This window comes from Chelmon rostratus, chromosome 7 (assembly GCF_017976325.1).
Source record: "Chelmon rostratus isolate fCheRos1 chromosome 7, fCheRos1.pri, whole genome shotgun sequence".
NCBI classification, from domain to species: Eukaryota; Metazoa; Chordata; class Actinopteri; order Chaetodontiformes; family Chaetodontidae; genus Chelmon; species Chelmon rostratus.
Genome location: NC_055664.1, coordinates 16,995,009 through 17,014,131, shown reverse-complemented (window position 1 = coordinate 17,014,131; position 19,123 = coordinate 16,995,009). Strand labels below are relative to the sequence as shown.

Genomic DNA, 19,123 nt, shown 5'->3' with positions numbered 1-19,123 from the left:
ATCACAGATTAAACATTATTAACAGCACATAGGCACACAGCAGGAATTAGATGAGAGACACAATAGCTCTCTAATAATAAAGCCTGTCATTGAATTTTTTTTTTTTGTATTTCTCTAGATTAATTGTATCTCCACATCCCCCCCCTCTCTCTCTCTCTCTCCCTCTCTCATATGCAGGGCCAGACCCCAGCCCAGTGAGCTCCTCTTGCATGGAAACCCTCCTGCCTTGGCAGCCTTCTCCTCTCCCTAGAGATAGCGGCCAGCATGGCAGGATGAGCCTCTGCCAGCGATGATGATGGCCAAAAAGCAAGATGTCCGGGCACCCACCTACAACCTGGTCGTGGTTGGGTTGTCCGGCACAGAGAAGGAGAAAGGCCAGTGTGGTGTGGGCAAGTCCTGCCTGAGTAACCGCTTTGTCCGGCCAAGTGCAGATGACTTCTACCTAGACCACACCTCTGTTCTCAGTACCAGTGACTTTGGAGGCCGTGTGGTGAACAATGACCACTTCCTGTTCTGGGGAGAGGCTGGGCGGACAATGGAGGAGGGGCCAGAATGCCGTATGAATGTGGTGGAGCAGACAGAGTTCATTGATGATCAGACGTTCCAGCCACACCGAAGCACGGCACTTCAGCCTTACATCAAGAGGGCGGCTTCCACCAAGCTGGCTTCAGCTGAGAAGCTGATGTACTTTTGCACAGATCAGCTGGGACTGGAGCAGGACTTTGAGCAGAAACAGATGCCTGAAGGCAAGCTTACTGTGGATGGCTTCTTACTCTGTGTGGATGTTAGCAGGGGTATGAACCGTAGCTTTGAGGACCAGATGAAGTTTGTTACCAACCTGTACAACCAACTAGCCAAAACGAAGAAACCTGTGGTACTGGTTCTCACCAAATGTGATGAAGGGGTTGAGCGCTATATTAAAGACTCACACACCTTTGCTCTAGCCAAGAAGAACCTACAGGTGGTAGAAACATCAGCACGCTCTAATGTCAATGTTGACCTAGCCTTTCTTACACTGGTTCAGCTAATAGACAAGAGTAGGGGAAAGCCCAAAATTATCCCTTACTTTGAGGCACTGAAACAGCAGAGTCAACAGATTGCCTCAGCCAAAGACCGCTATGAGTGGCTGGTCAGCCGAATTGTGAAAAACCACAATGAGACATGGCCCACTGTCAGTCGCCGAATGCAGTCTGCCCCTGAGTACAAGGACTATGTTTTCCTTGAGGGTACAGCTAAAGCCAAGAAGCTCTTCCAGCAGCATGTGCATAGACTTAAACAAGAGCATATAGAGAAACGTAGGAAGGCCTATCTAAGTACACTACCACAGGCCTTGTCTGTACTGTTACCAGAGTTGGACGAGATAGATCACCTGAGCTGGTCTGGAGTTCAAAAGGTCCTGGAGACAAAGAGGGATTTCTCCCAATGGTTTGTAGTGCTAGATGACACCCCTTGGGAAACCACACCACACATTGACAACATGGAGGATGATCGAATCCCTCAGGACCTCCTGGAGACCCCTGCAGCTGAATCTATCTATGAGACCCACCTGGAACAGCTAAGGAATGAGCGCAAACGGGCTGAGATGAGATGGGAGTTCAAGGAAAAGCTAAGTGTCTCTCCTTTCATCACACCAGGGAAACCCTGGGAAGAGGCCCGAAGCTTCATCATGAATGAAGACTTCTACCAGTGGCTGGATGAGACTGAATATCTGGATATCTACAACAAACACCAGAAGGAAATCATTGACCGAGCCAAAGAGGACTTTCAGGAACTGCTTCTTGAATACTCTGAGCTCTTCTATGAGCTGGAAGTGGATGCAAAGCCTAGTAAAGAGAAAATGGGAGCCATTCAGGAGGTGCTGGGTGAGGAGCAAAGGTTTAAAGCCCTGCAGAAGCTGCAGGCAGAAAGGGATGCTCTGGTATTGAAACATATCCACTTTGTCTACCACCCCACAAAGGACACCTGTCCCAACAGCCCCCACTGTGTGGACAGTAAGTTAGAGCAGATACTGGCCTCCAGATTCCCTACACGCTACCCATCATCAGACAGTTCAAGACTGGATGGGGGGAGGGCTGAACGGATAAATCTTGTCATTCTAGGGAAAGATGGGCTAGCCAGGGAGATGGCAAATGAGATAAGGGCTTTGTGCACCAGTGACGACCGGTACGTGTTAGATGGCAAGATGTACGAGCTAGCCCTTCGCCCCATAGAGGGCAATGTACGTCTTCCAGTCAATTCATTCCACACACCAACCTTTACACCCCATGGTTGCCTGTGTTTGTACAACTCAAAGGAATCCCTCTCCTATGTTGTCGAGAGTTTAGAGAAGCTTAGGGAGTCAACTATAAGCAGAAGGGAAAGGGAAAACAGCTTAGCCCAACTCCCGCTGTCCCTCCTTCTGGTCACCAAGAGGGGGGTGGGGTCCATAGGGGATATTGGGGGTGAGACAGCTCAGACTCTTATTCAACAAGGGCAGCAGGTGGCTGGAAAGCTGCAGTGTGCCTACCTTGACCCTGCCTCTCCAGGCATGGGCTATGGGCGCAATGTTAATGAGAAGCAAATCAACCAGATGCTGAAGGGCCTCTTAGAATCACGGAGGAGCATAGGGAGCAGTTCCCCTCCCTTAGCCCATCCATCCTCTGCCTTCAGAGACTCTCAGTCACAGCCAGTGCTAGAGGCAGACTTGAGGATAGTCATGTGCCTGATGTGTGGAGACACATATGACCTAGACCAGCTCCTTGCTCCTTTCTTGTTGCCCCAGCATTGTCGTCCTGCCTCCAGCCTCAGCAGTGGCACGTCCGTTTTGCTGGATTTCAGTGTAGGAGGTCAGAGGCAAAATATTGAGCTGTCACTGCTCTCCTTCCATTCCTCATTCTCCCTCCGCAAGACCAGGCTGGTTCACGGCTACATTGCAGTTTACTCTGCTCGCCGCAAGGCCTCAATGGAGACATTATGTGCTTTCTTGTGTGAAGTCCAAGACATCATCCCAGTTCAGTTGCTAGCAGTAGGGGAGAGTCAGATGGAACTGTCAGATTCAGAGTCAGCCAAGGAGCAGGTCAGTCAGGGAGAAGAACTGGCTCATGAAATAGAGGCAAGGTTTAACACAGTAATATGTGGACATGGTGGGGTAGTAGGGGGCCTTCATAAGATAGACCTTTTCCAACCCTTCCTCAAAGAGGTGGTAGAGAAGCGAACCATTGTTGAGGCCACTCACATGTATGATAATGTTGCTGAGGCATGCACCAATGAGAGCATAAGCCCTCGCTGTGGCTCACCTAGTCCGGTTAACATTCTTATGGACTCAGAGGATGATATCGACCCATCTCCACCTTACCCTACCCTGAGGGAGGATGGCAGTCTCACTTCCCACATGGGAAGCTTCAAGTTGCCAGATCTGGATTCAAGTGATACCTTCTCTGTCATTTCTGAGCTTAGCACCTTTGAGAGCAAGCTGAACAACAAGGTTCCTCCTCAAGTGAAGCCCAAGCCTGTTCGTAAGGTTAACTTAGGCCCCTACATGGACCAGCAGGGTGGCACCAACCGCCGCTCTTTGCCCCAAGCTGTCACCTGGGCGCCAGGCAGTGATGGTGGCTATGACCCCTCAGACTATGCTGAGCCCATGGATGCTGTGAGCAAACCTCGACCCACAGAAGAGGAAAATATTTACTCTGTCCCTCATGACAGCACACAGGGCAAGATTATCACCATCCGCAACGCCAACAAAGGTCACGCTAACGGGAGTGCTGGGGGGAATGGGTCAGACAGTGAGGCTGATAGCAGTTCACTGGAGCGCAGGAGAAAGTTGTCTGCCATCGGGGTAAAGCCTAAGCTTTACAGAGACAGATCCAAACGCCTTGGCAAGTTCAGCAGTTTTAGGACAAGCTTCTCTATAGGCAGCGATGATGAGATGGGGGGTCCACCCAAGGCTAGCCAGGATGAGGGAGGAGCCCAAAAGGACAACTCCATGGAGGAGAGTGAGGACCCCAAAAGGAGAAACATTCTTAAGAGCCTACGTAGGAATACAAAGGTTAGTGCTTTTACAACCATCCAAGTGTTATTTCAAAATGTTGCATACTTATTTTGGAACATATCCATTGCTGAAGTACACCACTTATTCAATACTAAGAGTTTTCTCAACCAAAGCTTAAAATATGTTAATTGTAAAGTACCATGCCCTAGTAAGGATTTTGGCAGGGAAAGTATCACGTGATTAAATAGCTGACATTACATTTTTGCGCAAAACACTTATTGTACATGCATCCAATGACTAATTCAATGATACAGGCTATTGTGTACTTATGACACTTGTCTGCAGTATGTATGTGCATGTATTTTTTTTAACACTAGATGGCTAAGATGTCTACAATACTCAGTATAATTAGTTCTTGGCTGAGATTCAACACCTGTTTGCTGTGGTGGATGACTGTTTACCACTAAAGTCGGAGAATAACTAATGAGTTCAGTATAATCTCTGTACTTTCTGCAGCTTAGCTCAGTGAAAGAATGACATGCTGTAGGAGTTCCTCTGAAGGCATGTCTGCAATGTTTTTCCCTGTGAGAACTCACTAAACTAGCCAGATCATCAGAGGAAAAAGAGACAAACTCCAGTCACTGAACTTTTATACCACAAAGCAGAAACTCTTAATGAATAGAGACAGAGCCACAGTATACACTGTGCTGTTATCTGTTTGTGCACATGTGTATGTCTGCTTGGTTGCATCAGGTTTCCTTTTATATACAACTGGCACAATAATGTTTGTCATTTTAGACAGATTTTGAAAGCATCAGCATCTACTTTCCAATTCTTGCTTTAGCAGTACATGAGGAGGAATTAAAACTAATGGTATATCTCAGCAAATTAGCTGTAAACATCCCTGCTGTTCAGGAAATGGTACTGTTTACAAATTAAAAAAGAAAACCTTTTTTTTTCAAAGCTGGTTTTGCAATCAACTTGCTTTCAGCCTCACTTGTAGTATGGCTATACGTTACTTACAGCTTACTGGCCAAAGGGTGCACTGCATATGCCGTTAGTGATCCAGTGATTGACGTCAGCATCATTTATTGTTTACAGTTTGCTGTTGTGCTACTGCAGTGAAGTATGTGCCAAGGCTGGTCAACTTGTTCCTAAGACTCCAATTCTCCCCTGTCAGCTTAACTTTGTTTGCTTCCTTCCTTTCGTTCTCTCTTATTCACAGTACTTGTCTTCTCTTCTTGCTGATTCATACTTTCTGCTTCTCGCATTCTTGTCACACTCTTTCTCTCTCACTCCCCATTATGTTCTCCTCATATTGCTCTTTCCTTTCTGTTTTTCTGCTTTTTTTGCACATGCCGGGATCTCCTCCTTTTTCCCCTCGACCTCTGTCTCGCCCTCTCATGTTCATTTCTGTGCTTGTCTCTCACACGTGTTGTGACGACACTTTTGACCCTACACTGTTAGGCTTATCAGACTGGTATGCTGGTTATTCACACACATGGTGTGGTACAGAAGTGCCAGCTGAACTGGAGTTACAGCTGCTTATGTTGTGCTTGTGTGCCTGTGATAATTACCATGGCTGTCAGTAGGGTGGAACAGGAGGGGGATGATTAATGTTTTCACACACTCAGCTGTGATGTCCAAGAACCTGTGTGAAGGCTGTCTTCTCACATAGCTCCTAACTGCCAAAGCTACGTTCTTTCCTTTTTGCACCAACTGACTTAGCTCAGAGTGCACTCAGCGCTGCTCGTCCTTCTGAAAAAGAGTGCGGAAGGACATCCCATTTCAAGCCCCATGTTTGCAAGCTCCAGTAAATCTGACTATTTGCTTGGACCCTGCCCTCAGAGGGGGGCTCTATGCGGTGTCACATGACACACTATAAACCTACATGATTCAAAACATATCCCCAAGAAAATTGAAGCCAGCAGAATTTAGATCAGTGTCGTCATCATTACTCTAATTAGTGCCTCTGATTTGTGCCCTACGGCAGGTCTGGGGTCTGGATGTCCACGTTTCAGACCATTAGGGCTTAATTGTGGTTGTAACAAAGTGATAAAATTCCATCAACTGTTTTCTGTCCTAAAGATAAGAGTCCGTTTTCAATCTGCTGCAGCCTGAAATCCCCTCTGGATAACTGAGATTAGGTTATTTGGTCATCTCAGGGAGATGTATTGTATAGAAGTGATGCTGGGTTGGAATAGAACCAAACGTTTCTGTTAGTGGCTCGTCTGCGTTCACACAAAGTCAGATTGTCAGTTGGTTTTAGGGTGAAGGTTTGGGTTTATGCAGTGTAAACAGTTTCCTGGTCAGAGCCTTAGGGTACTGTCTACCGCTGTGAGTCATGACGGATAGGAACAAATAATTGAAACTAGACTCTTAGCCCATTCTAAAACCCACTTTACCCGAGGCAATGACCGACTGTGTCTCCGTCCCACCCACCCTCCCTCCCTCAGCGAGGGGCCGGAAACGTTTCTTCTCTCTCTCCTGCAGCTTTTTTTCAAACCTCCTCAGCCAGCAAGAGGAATGCTTCAAATTCCTCAGTCACCTAGTTCCAGTCTAGTGTCCTCATACAAGAAATAAGAGGGAGGGAGACAATCAAAGAACAGGAGAAAACACAACCGCAGAAAGAAAATGAAACAGAGCCGGAGAGAAACAAGAGTTAAGATAGAACTGAAAGGACTTCTTTTTTCTTTTCATATTGCGGCTTTCGGCGTGCCGCGTATGTAAACGCTCACCATGCTGTCTGCATGTTATTATTAAGGATGTGTTTTGTTTGTCTTTTGTGGTAGAGGTCTGTTTTGTCTTCTCAGCGCTGGCAACATATCCTGTCTCAGTCAGCAACTAAAAGGAGTGGCCAGAAGGCAAAACTGCAGGGAGAGAAGACAGTGAGAGAGAAAAGTGTGTGGAGGAGAGGCGGGGGGAGAGCATAGAGACAGTCTGCTAAACTGAGATAGGGCACAGATATACAACACAGTCAGTGTGATAGGACACAAATAAATTATGAGCTGCTACTTGGAGCTACAAAACCAAAGCTGGCAGTGAGCTATGACAGCATAGCTCTGCTGCCACAGAGGCTGTTGTAGCGTCACGTCTGTTATCACTTACCCCTTTAATTCAGTTAAAGCCTCATGTGGGTCAACGCATCGAATACATACTTCACATGTATATGTGACACAGCCACAAATATAAGGCTGTCTGGATGGTGGTGTTGGGTAGGGAAGCGTGGGAGTGATAAGTGCAGGAATTCCAGTTGGGAATCAGCTCGTGTGGGGCTTATAATAGAAAGATAACCGGGCAACAATTACTGACTTGCTGGGAAAAGTCTACAGTTATTGAACCTAGATGTGTTTCAGCACTGAGCCTTCATCAGCATCTCAGGGGGGAGCCTTGCTGAATGAAGTGCAGACTCCTCCAGTAAGCCAGTCAGTGTTGCCAACTAATCTTTGACATTTTGTTTTCCGACACTTGAGCACCCAGTTGACAGATGAAGTAGCGACAGTGCCCTTTTTCTGCAGTTTACCCTAGATAGAAGAGCCTGAATGATGCTGGCTCTTTGAAGCCAATAGCGCTATGAATACTTGAGAATAATATAGCAAGTCCTCTGGAATTTTGAATATAAAGAAAAACACATTATATCAAAATGTAATAAATTTAATTAAAGAAAATTCAAGATGAAATATGCAATTCCAAAAAAAGTTGGGATGCTGTGTAAAACATAAACGAACCAAAATGTGACAACTTGCTAATCCTTTTTGACATATACTCAATTAAAAAACAGTACAAGGAAAATATAATCAATCTTTTACCTCATCAACTCCATTGATTTTTGTAGATAGATAGATAGATCTGCTTATTCTGAATTTGATACAGCAACATGTTTCAAACCAGTTGGGACAGGAGCAACAAAAGACTGGGAAAGATGTGGAACGCTCCACTTTTTGGAACATTCCACAGGTAAACAGGTTCATATATGGTTGTATATCGGAATGCTGTGGCTTACTTTTCCATCTCTTTTAGTTTTCTCCCAACATACTTGCTGATAATGATTCGTCTGTGATGACCACATATCGGCCAGTAATACTGGCTGTAGATGTATTTTTCAGGCACTTTTATGCAGAAGTCTGATGAAAGACAATAACTTGGGACTAAATGTTCAAACAACAGGCAGTGCAGGAAAAAGTCCAGGTGATCTGCTCCGTCTTAATTACTGCTTCAGCCTTCTGCTGTGAGTGAGTGTGTGTATATATGGTATCGAAAATGTTTGGTGGAGTGCAGCGAGGCCAGTATCTGGAGCAGAGAGCACGTCGGGCTCCTTCTCTCTAATGAGCACTCCTCTGCTCCTTCCCTGTGTCTGTCTGTCAGGCCTGCACTGCTCCCACAGTCTGTATGTGCCCAGCCAACCATGCATCCCTGCCTCACCACCCTGCCTGCCAGGGTGGAGCCTCGAGGGGCTGACAGACTTACTAGAGATCCAGGCCTCAGGGGCCTTCAAAACATTCCCACTGAACACCATTAGAGCACAGTACAATTACTGCTGATGCCTCAGCCGTACGAAGTCAGGCAGAGAATGTTGCAGGAGTGTATTAGAGGTCTCTTAACAGGAGAATAACAGGAGTTAGAGAGTAATTAAACCATGAATAAGAGTTTGATTATCTGAGAGCTGCAGTGCAGTGGAGTGAGAGAGAAAGAGAAACACAGAATGCCAAAGGAAGGAGGGCAACGTTGGCGAGACCGGAGCGATGAAGGAACTGATGGATATCTCACTTTGCAGAGAGCAGGGTTCAAGACAGGAATCTGTGATTGCTCATCAGTTTAAGGTTTGCAAGAATGTGCAGGATGGATGTGTGTTCACCTTTTCGCTAACGGAAAAACACTTTAAAATGAGAGCATGGGCTTTTCCTTCTAAATCAATCCATTTCAATAGCAATGCCTGTAGGCTCAGTGTCATTTTGAAAATGTTGCCTGTGTCAGCAGTGTCACTGTCAGTCGGGCTCAAATAAAGTTGATTTTTTTTCTCTCTCTCACTCCAGCGATCCACCAATCTGGTCTCAATATTTTGTCTTTCAGAAACCACGAGCCAAACCCAGGCATTCCATCTCCAAGCCCATCGAAAGCAACTACTTTGGCATGCCACTGGCCGCTGTGGTCACCCCCGAGAGGCCAATACCAGTCTTCATTGAGAAGTGCATCCGTTTCATTGAAACAACAGGTAAGAATCTGTTTTACTCTCCGTCACATTGACTACAGATGCTTAATGGTGGCCAGTCGGGAGCAGCGCCAGCTGTCGTTTTCAGTCATTTAAGTATTAGCTGTTTTAAAATGATTTCAAAGGATCCATTCTGCCTCTGAGTGTGCTATACCTGCCTCCTTTGATCTCCCTTCTTTCCCTGCATTTTTCCCCTTATCTTAATCCTCCTCCCCGGTGGGACTGTTATGTACTGTGGTCTTCACCACTAAGAGTGTGTTATTCTGTCGTCCTCCTTAAATCACAGCCTTTGTGTCTGTGTGCACGCTGCTTTCTTATGTGTCTGCCTTATTCTTTGTTTGATAAATGGTAGTGTTCGGCTGAGCCATAGGCTTTTATATGCCGCAGACTCCAGGGACACGAACCAAGTTAGGATGTTAACTTACTCCTCGATAACCTAGATAGTTGTCTAAAAGGAAAATGGAGTGTGATAAGAACCACGGGTAAGGCAGGATCCTTTTGAATGTGTGTGTTACAATTTATTTTACCGAGGGTTTGGTAGGTGTCTGTTAGCAGCAGTTATAGTCACTACTTTAAAATGAGTGATACAAAACCTCATTCAGGTCAGTGTGATGATGAGAGAAGTCAAGGCTCCACAGGTATGTTTTAACTGAAACACTATCTCCTGCTTAAGTTAACCTTGAACTTAGAGCCTGTGCACAGTTGTGTTTAGCCAACAGTTTTTCAGCCTATTGCCACCTATCAGCCACCCCTGCATGCCTCTCCTCTCCTCTCCTCTCCTCTCCTCTCCTCTCCTCTCCTCTCCTCTCCTCTCCTCTCCTCTCCTCTCCTCTCCTCTCCTCTCCTCTCCTCTCCTCTTCTCTGCCCTCCTCTCCTCTCCTCTCCTCTCCTCTCCTCTCCTCTCTGGGACCACTGTGAGCACAGATGTGGTTGGATAGCCTCTTCTAACCTTGCTACCCTGTTGCCCAGATGCCAAACCCCCTGCCAGGCTGTTCTGGTGCCCCACTGCCCTAGGACTGCCAGCTTGCCTCTCAGTCTGCCACCAGCTGTTACGCTAAACCAGCGGCGACTTAGTTTGGGGTCGGTGCGTATGTATAGATATTGGCTCACGCCTCTCTGTTCTTGGCTGGGCCGTAAGCTGAAATGTTGTCTTAAAGCAAACGTCATGTGCTTTAGGAAACATTGTTGTACATCCGTTTTACAACCCTGTTTGCAAACAAACCGTGTTTGCCGACAGCGGTTTTACGAAGCGTTCATGTGCTTCACAAAGTGTTGAACCTCGCTTGTGAACCTCTGAGCCTTTTGAGGATGCCCCTTTGACACCTGGAAAAGGATTAGCAAAGTATTTGTGTTTTACACAGAGTCCCAACTTTTTTGGAATCGAGGTTGTGCATAAAGCAACATTAAATAAAAATGTGCACACTCATTTGTCTTTTTATTACCCTCCAAAAATTGAGTTGCATTTGATCTTGTAGGTCTGTCTGTTGCTGACTGACATGCCAGATCATTTCGGTGTAATCTCTGTCCTGATTAAAGACTGTATTTGTGGATTACCGCGGCCTCACAAAACATCCACCGCCGTCCTGTGTGTAGGAGCGCAGAGGCACAGCTCTCGATAACAAGGCATCACGTTAGATTTCACCTTACCCCGCTCAGATGTTAACTGGAGCAGTCACGGCACTTGCTCCTGGATGAAGGAGAAAAACTGGTTGAATATGCGTTTATATACATGCACGCTGGTGTGTGCATACGCGAGGATGAATGCGCAGCTTCTCTTGAGGTGTTTTCAACCTCTTACCTACACTCACTCCTGTAGTGCTTCGCCTAATCCTCTGCTTCCTCCTCTGCTCCCGTGCCCTTGTTTCTCTACTTCTTTCTCCTGATCCAATCATCTTCCTCCCTCTGTACCTTCACTTGTCAGATTTGATTTCTTTCATCTTCCCGCTAACCCATATTTCTATTTCTCCCCATGTCCTATCGTCACCTCTCTCAATTCGCTGCATTTTTTTTCTCCTGCTGTACTCCGTCTCTTTATTCCCCCCTTCATTGCTTTCTCTGCTTCCTCTTGTCAGTATGCTTTGTGTGTGTGTGTGTGTCCAAGTGTGTCCGAGTGTGTTTTGGCCAGGGGGTTGCCAGGTAATGTTCTGCCCCATCGCTCCCTCTGTTCGATCAATATCACAAGGTAGGAAATTGGAAGAATGTTTGGGCTCAGCTCTTTTCTCTGTGTGTTTAGCTCGTGCCTTTGCTGTTTGGCTGTATATGCATGGGCGAGAAGTGTAGCCTCACACACCTCACAGTCACAAGCAATAAGAAAATTTTATTTATATACAAACACATGCAGCACACAATGGCACACCCACACAGAGAATCGCCGCGACTGGAAGGGGAAATGAGTTACAATGTGCTACTTAGTTTTGATTGTAGTTGCTATAAGTCAGACTGTACTTATCCCGTATCGGCATCTGCAGTCTGTGGATATAATGGCTCTCACAGGAAATTACCACACAGCGCTGACGCTATGTTTGTCACTATAGTATGTGCTGATAATGAGTGACGTGGCGAGGCTGACCCTGGACCTGCAGCTTTGACCCACATCCTTCCCTTTTCTCTCTTTCTCAAACAAAAATACTCACAGCTAACTTAAACCCAAACCAAGCGGTCCCGCTTTTCTTATCTGATCTGTGATCATTTTACAGTGTGTTCACATGCTGTATCTGGAAAAAAAAGACCTTGGTGTATGTGATAAAAAACATTTAGCCTCAAACAAAGCCGAATTGTTGATTTACCAGTTAGAAAATGCTGAATTTGTGGGTACAACAACCAAATGTTCTTATTTTATACATTAATTTTGGAAATACACATGATGCACTGAAGAAGAACACTTATTTTCTCTCAGATCTTACTTCTTTGTTGCCTCTCTTAATTGTGCTTCACTCTTCACTACCTTTGTCCTCGAGAATAATAAGGGTGGATGTGGTATTTTGTGTTATTTTCATGCATGCAGCTATATAAAATCAATCCATAGTGACTGCAGTTATCTCCTCGGCTCTGGCTCTGTGTCAGGGCGGTCGCTGCAGTGTGTGCTGCTCATGGGCACTGAGGTGATGAATGCGTGTTAGCGTGTGGGGGCATATCTGCCGGCCGTGGGAGCCTCCATAGCGACATAAAGGGCAGCGCCCAGCGACAGCCCGTTTTCACTGTGAAATACATAATCAGCCTCTGGGCGTCTGAACCCAGAGACTCGCTGGGGTCCGGGCTGATCAGCTGGAGTGTTGTCAGACAGCAACATGCTGCAGGAGCACAGGTCTCGCTCGCTGCAGGAGCGTTTATCGGGTTTGTGCGATTGGAGCTTTGCAGGTGTGTGTCACCAGAGGTTGTTTGATTTTTCGGTTTCTGATCTTTTTGTCATGTGTATTGCATGTGGATATAGGTGGCGAATAAAAGTAATGATTTATCTGCCCTAATATGCACTGACTAGTATGGATTGATAATAACTTCAAAGAAGTTAAACTTTCTAACAGGCCTAAAGAGCACATCGCTACAGGATGCTGTTTGCCACAGGAAGCGCTCATATGTACGTTGACCCCAGGAAGTGCTAGTGCTTTGTTTGACCCCGGAGGAAGAGGATGCTGCCGTCCGTTTTGGAGAACTCACCTTTCCGAGCCATCACTGTGAAATTCACCTCTTTTATCCACTGACTTTTCTTCCCCTCCCACTGCTTTTTGCCTCCTCTTCAACTCTTCTCATTCTCCTGCAGCCTCCATCTTTCATGTGTCTTGTTGTTTCAAGCACATTTTCCATCTCTCTATATATCCCTCCTTATCTTAATCCCTTTATTTTTTTTTCATCCCCTCTTTCATCAGTCTGACCCTCACTCCTATGCGTCCTCACTATCTTTCTCATACTCTGGTGCTTGCCTTATTTTGCCCCTATCTCTCCCTCTCTCTCCCCACCACTGCTGCACTGCTCTCCTCTCGCTATCTCTCCTCCCATCCCTGTTTTCCTAGTGTCTGGCTAGAAAAGCTTTTGTGGATAATTGATTGGTAGAAGGAGGAGATCGATGCCTTATGCCTTGACTGAGAGCTCTCTCATTTCCTCCCTGCCTCTCTCTATCTCGCCTTCTTTCTCTGCCACTCCCTATCTCCCTCACTCCCCCTGGGTCGCTCTTTGTCTCCCTGTATCGCCTCCAAAGTGTGGACGAAGAAAGAATTTCAAGGGCGGGAGGTGGAACCCTGTCTTATATAGATGGGAAAAAAATGTTAATGGATGAAAATGAAGTGAGCTTTCACTCACTTGACTCAGCGATCTCTGTGCCTTTTCTTTCTCTTACTGTCCCACTTTGACTCGGTTGCTCATGTTTATCAGTGTCTGAGTACATGGACGCATTGCTAAAATCTTAAAGGAGATATTTACTTGCAGATTACCGTCAATTCAATTCATAGTTTCATTCATGAAGTGTGTTTGCTAAGACTGCATATAAGTGAAATGGTATGCTAATTAAGAAGTGACGCTGAGCTGTTGAAGACATGTTTTGAGCACGTCTAGAAAGCAGTGGAGCTAAACACAAGTGCTCTCCGCTGCTGATCTTTAAATGTTTTGAAGCGCTGACAGTTCTATCCCCCCCGCAGGATGAAAGTTATACAGCATGTAAGAAATATTTGTATAGTCAGTAGTTGTCGGCTCGACAAAAAGATCAATGATTGAATTAAAAAGGCCTCCAAGTGTCATGAAAAATCAGTGAGATTTCTGTTTTTTGTGCAAACTTTGAAACTGTCGACTGTATTGGTATTAGAATTAGATTATAATAGAATGTATTATTGCTGTCACTGACAGTAAAATCCACCCAGACCTACTTTAGTAGTATTTAATTGGCTCCCTCAATCTTATTGCACTACACGCCACCTGCTGTGTGCCATTAAAACACATATTCAAGCAGAAGGCAGGAGACACAGGAAGACAGATTGTATGAAAAAATAGCAGACTGTTGCATTCCTGCTGCTTTGCCTTATATTGCTGTGCTAATGAACGGAGAGCGCTTGTTAAGTCGCCTTATGTGTTCACCTGCAGCATTCCTTTCTGCTGTCACTGAAGTGTTTACGTCGGCCGAATTAAGAGGTGGACCAAAGTATCTGTATATAACATGGCAGTCGCCTCCCTCTGTGTGTGTTTTCACAAAAAGATTTTACCAGGTGTTAAGTCTCAGATACAGACTGACTGTTAAGTATCTTAAGAAAAGCTGCAAATCCTCAGTAAATATCCTAAGTATGAAGTTGGGTGTGAGAGGAAATGCACGTGGCGCCTGTCGTTTTAAAGTGTGTGGCGCTAAGGTAGCCTCAGCTGGTCACAGTGCAGCAGTGGGCTTTCAGCAGGCCTGCAGGGGTGCTTTATGGGTTTAATAAATAGTGCTAATGGTGTGTTTAAACGGAACCGGGCCATTAGAGCGGCCTGTATTAGCTCTACTTTTTCAGCCCTTCAGATTGCATCTATATGTCGTGTGGTGACATATCAAGGGGGCTCTTGGAGGCTACTGTTGCTATTGTTGCAAATGAAACACATGAAAACACCACTTAGCTTCGTCTTTCTCTCCTTCTCCACCAGGGCTGAGCACAGAGGGCATCTACAGGGTCAGCGGGAACAAGGCGGAGATGGAGAGCATGCAGCGGCAGTTTGACCAAGGTTCGTAACTTTTTCCTCTTGCAGTACTCACACATGAGTACCTGTGCTCATTCTTGCTGCAGCTGTATACTTCGTGTTAAGAACAGGCCATGAAGAAGTGTGGGTGTGTGTCTGCCTCTATCTATAACAAGGTGGGATCCCCTTAATTAACCAGGAAGCATTAATTCTACTGAGGGAATTGGCCTCCGCTTCCTGTGAGACTGCAGAGCGGCCTCCTCAATCTTCTACCTGCCCCCGCGTGCGTGTGCGTGTACTGTACAAGTGCTCTCCACGTGTGTCTCCATGCGTGTGTCTATCTGGTGCGGGCAGTTAATTACCTCCAGATTGGTTTGGTTAATGAAGCATGTCGGTGCCGAGATGGATAGCGGAGCGAGTTGGCCCATGTACGCGTGTGTGTACGTGGGCGTCCACTTCTGGGTGAGGTTAAAATCCAACTTAGGTAATCGGAGTTGAAGGTCCGCGTTGAATCATTCGGCGCCTCAGGCCGATGGAACAAGACAACTACGGGTGAAACTACAGCATAGGTGTCTTATAGCCATACTGAGGATGGCACTTCATCAGCTCCCAGAAGATACAGATAACGTTACAGGAGAAAGCAGCATCAGAAGCACCACACCTTGGAAACTCTCAAAATGGGAGCTCTCCTCAGACTGATCAAGAACCGCTAACCATATCTGTATTCATTTTTTCTTGCCTCTCTTCCCTCTACACGTACTACCTTTTGTAAAGTAAAAAGTTATCAGGAAATGGCTTTTTTAATTAAGTCTCTTGCTCACACACATACACACTCTCTCCAGAGCACTAGAGCACCACTCTAGTGGTTTTGCTGTCTGGCTCTCTGAGCTGTCTCCCCCTGCTCAGATCTACTTTACATTTGTCTACAGTTCATTCTGCTTTTATTTAGCTCGTTTATTAACCAAAATGATCCCATTGTACATCACCAAAGATGCTATTTGTTATTTATTATTGATTAAGTGATAAATTGAAAAGTATAGGACACACTTGTTTTGGCTATATGGATAAAACCCTGCAATAACAATAATAAACAGTAATTTTACATTGTGATATCTCTATATATCATGATTTAATGCATTTTCTGGGCAATCAAAAACCTGACGGGAATGTCTGTTTTTGATCCAGAAAATGTAATACAGGACAAATCAAAGCACTTTATCATATTGATGACAAACTCATATAAAAGTCCATTATTTCCATAAAACACTCGCCGTGCTGCCTTGTTGAATATTTGCAGTTGTGGTTCAGTTGTATGACAGGCTGTAAATACTAGTAGTAATAACAATAAATCAGCTTTATGCTGTGCTTTTCATTGTACTCAAAAATACTTTACGACACAAAAAAAGTGCAGAAAATACGAAAGAAAAAGTCTGAGGCAGGAGAACAGGCGAGTTTCAGACATCCTCATCAGCTTTTGTTAACTTGTATTTATGTTGGTACGATTTTGATGGCGTTGTTCCATACCGCTACCCTAAACTTCCTTGGTGAACCTTTAATAAAAAACCTTTAGTACTCCTGGAAATAAACAGCATAGCAAAATGATGGTGTATATAGTCTTCAGTTATATATCATTTCACAGCCCAGTCTGGTTGAGTCAACATTTCCGATGTGAGCATTAGCTATTCTTTTACAGGGCTGCTGTTTCACATCTCTTATTTACAGTAGACATGTAAAATTGTTACATATGTGAAAATGTCTTCTGTCCATTTCAAACTTTTTTCTTCGCAGATCACAACCTGGACCTGGTGGAGAAAGACTTCACCATCAACACAGTAGCTGGAGCCATGAAGGCCTTCTTCTCTGAGCTACCTGAGCCTCTGGTGCCCTACAGCATGCAGGTGGAGCTGGTGGAGGCCTTCAGTAAGTCCTGGGACTCTGGTGTGAGGGGGACGCGGGGTAGAGGGATGTGGGAAGAGTTATTCGCAAAAATCCGAGGCGTATTGGATTTTGCCTTGAATCATTTTCCCTTCATTGTAACTTTTCTTTAACCTAACAAGCAAAACTCTTGCAATCCAAATCCATCCATGGGGAGAATTGGATTTGCCTCCTCAGCGAGGAGCCGGGGAGCGGAGGAAAAAGGGATGGAGGAGAGAATGTTTAAGGCTTCGGGAAGAAGGATGTGGGGATGAGTGCACATGATGGAGGGATGCAGGAGCGCTATGGACAACAGCGTCTGGATGAAGTCACGTGAAAACAGTCATATGTTAGATAAACGAGGGTTCTCCTGCGCTCTCCGCGGCCCCTCTTTTTCTCTTTGTGTCCTGTAATCTGTCGGAATGGAGATTTAAGGCGTAGCTTAGTCTTGCATCGTGCCAGAGAGATTTACCCCCAGGCCTCAAGGCTGCTGTCACTCACCGAGCACTGCGTCTGTGTGTGTGCGTCTGTGTTTTTAACGGCCCCAGCGAGACCCTTCAGCCGTGACAGAGACCTGATAAAGCTCCTGCAGGCTGTGCCACAATAGAAGAAAAAGAAGGGGGAGTGAAAGAGAAAAGTGAGGTGGAGTTAGAGACGAGAAAGCCTTCATTCGGTTGAAAATAGCAAATTGTGCTTGCCCTTCTCAGAATTGGAGCTTCTTTTTATTTATTTTTTAATTGAGAGGGAAAAAAAAGCCGGGGTGGGTGGATTTTAGTTGATATTGTCATGGCAATTTTGCTTTAAATAAGATGTAGGAAGTTAGGTAAGTTTTGATTGCTGATGATGGATGTGCAGCAGGAGGAGCCGGTCGCTACGCCTCCAGTCTGTTTTTGATCCACGCTGACCTCATTGAGGGAATACAAACTCAGATTGTCTGACTGTAAATGTGATGTGGAGGAGAACATCTGCTCTCTCGCCTCGCTCACATTCACACAGGATGGACTGCGTTAGCCGGTGACGTCAGCTTTTCTGACTCACTCCTCGCTGCCATCAGGCTTAACACACCCTGTGTGTGTGTGTGTGTGTGTGTGTGTGTGTGTGTGTGTGTGTGTGTGTGTGAGAGAGAGAGAGCTGCTGTAATCTGTAGGACATTGTGTTGGGTGTATGCGCAGTATGTTTCTCCTCTGGAATGTGTGTGGTCTTTGTGTGGAGATTTTTTTTTTTTTTCGGAGAACTGTAGTTTGGAGTCCTTTTGAATCGCCCGTGTGTGTTTTCGTCACTGGGATGTGTGTAAGTCGTACCGTTGTAGGATGAAATCACTGTGTCCTGCACGGATTTTTTGAGAGCTGAATCCAATTGCTTTCACTATGCTCTTCAAAGTCTCCTCTTCTCCATTGTAACCCCCCTCCCCTCATCTTTCTGTACTCTCACTCCCCTGACATCTTTTCCTCAGATTCCCCTAATCTTCCCTTTCAGCCACTTTCCTCCCTCCTCTAACCTCTCTCCTCTCTCTCTCTCTCTCTCCGCCACCATTTAGAGATCAACGATAGAGAGCAGCGCTTCCAGACGATGAAGGACATTCTGCGCCGCTTCCCCAAGGAGAATTACGAGGTCTTCAAATATGTCATCAGCCACTTGAACAAGTGAGTGAGTGACGGGGTCAGAGACGACCTCTGGCAGCCGTGCTGACTACACCGCCAGTCACCCGGTCAAGCGACCCGGCGGTGACATCACCGAAACCAGCACACTGACAGAATGGAGGTTTGACTCAGGTTGAGTCATGATCTGTGCCGACACTGGTTATTTCATCTCTATTCATTTAATTATTATTAGCTTAGGAATAACAAATTGACTGTGATCCAAAAAATGCCAGGGAGACTTTGTAGTCTAAATTCAGATTATAGGGTCCTAACCTGTGGGTCAGGACCCCAACGAGGTCCCACATGTATCTGAATTGGTCACAAGATGATTAAAGGAAAAAGAGAACTGCCAAGTTATGCTAATCTTTGGACTTTATTGTTACCTACTTCAAATGCAATAATCTAATAAGGATAACTCACTCTTTGATTGAACTGCTCACAACTCACGGCCATGACCTTTAAAAGTATGAACTGGGCATGCAGTGATAATGCTAATGATAATGCTTTGGTGCAGACTGAAATATCTCAACAGCTATTAGATGGATTGATGATGACGCCTGCTGACGATGGTGATCCCCTGACTTTACATCCGTTATCAGACCAAATTTTAAATGTATTCATCGCTTTGGCTCATGACAAAATACACACAAAACTAACGAGGTTCTCATCAACCTCAGCCGTGCTTTGTCTTAATGCTAATTGGCAAATGTTAGAATGGTAACATGCTAAGAGGATGAACTTGGTAAATGTTCCACCAAA

At 45.5% G+C, this 19,123-nt stretch overlaps 1 protein-coding gene across 1 annotated transcript in view; it reads left to right on the top strand.

Moving 5' to 3' along the window:
• Nucleotides 1-19,123, top strand: part of arhgap35a (Rho GTPase activating protein 35a) — a 61,386-nt gene that overhangs the window by 37,595 nt on the left and 4,668 nt on the right. The window contains exons 2-6 of the mRNA XM_041940367.1: nt 178-4,027; nt 9,041-9,182; nt 14,778-14,855; nt 16,599-16,730; nt 18,262-18,367. Coding sequence (XP_041796301.1) covers nt 290-4,027; nt 9,041-9,182; nt 14,778-14,855; nt 16,599-16,730; nt 18,262-18,367 — 4,196 coding nt within the window. The 5' untranslated portion in view covers nt 178-289. The remainder of the gene's footprint in view (nt 1-177; nt 4,028-9,040; nt 9,183-14,777; nt 14,856-16,598; nt 16,731-18,261; nt 18,368-19,123) is intronic.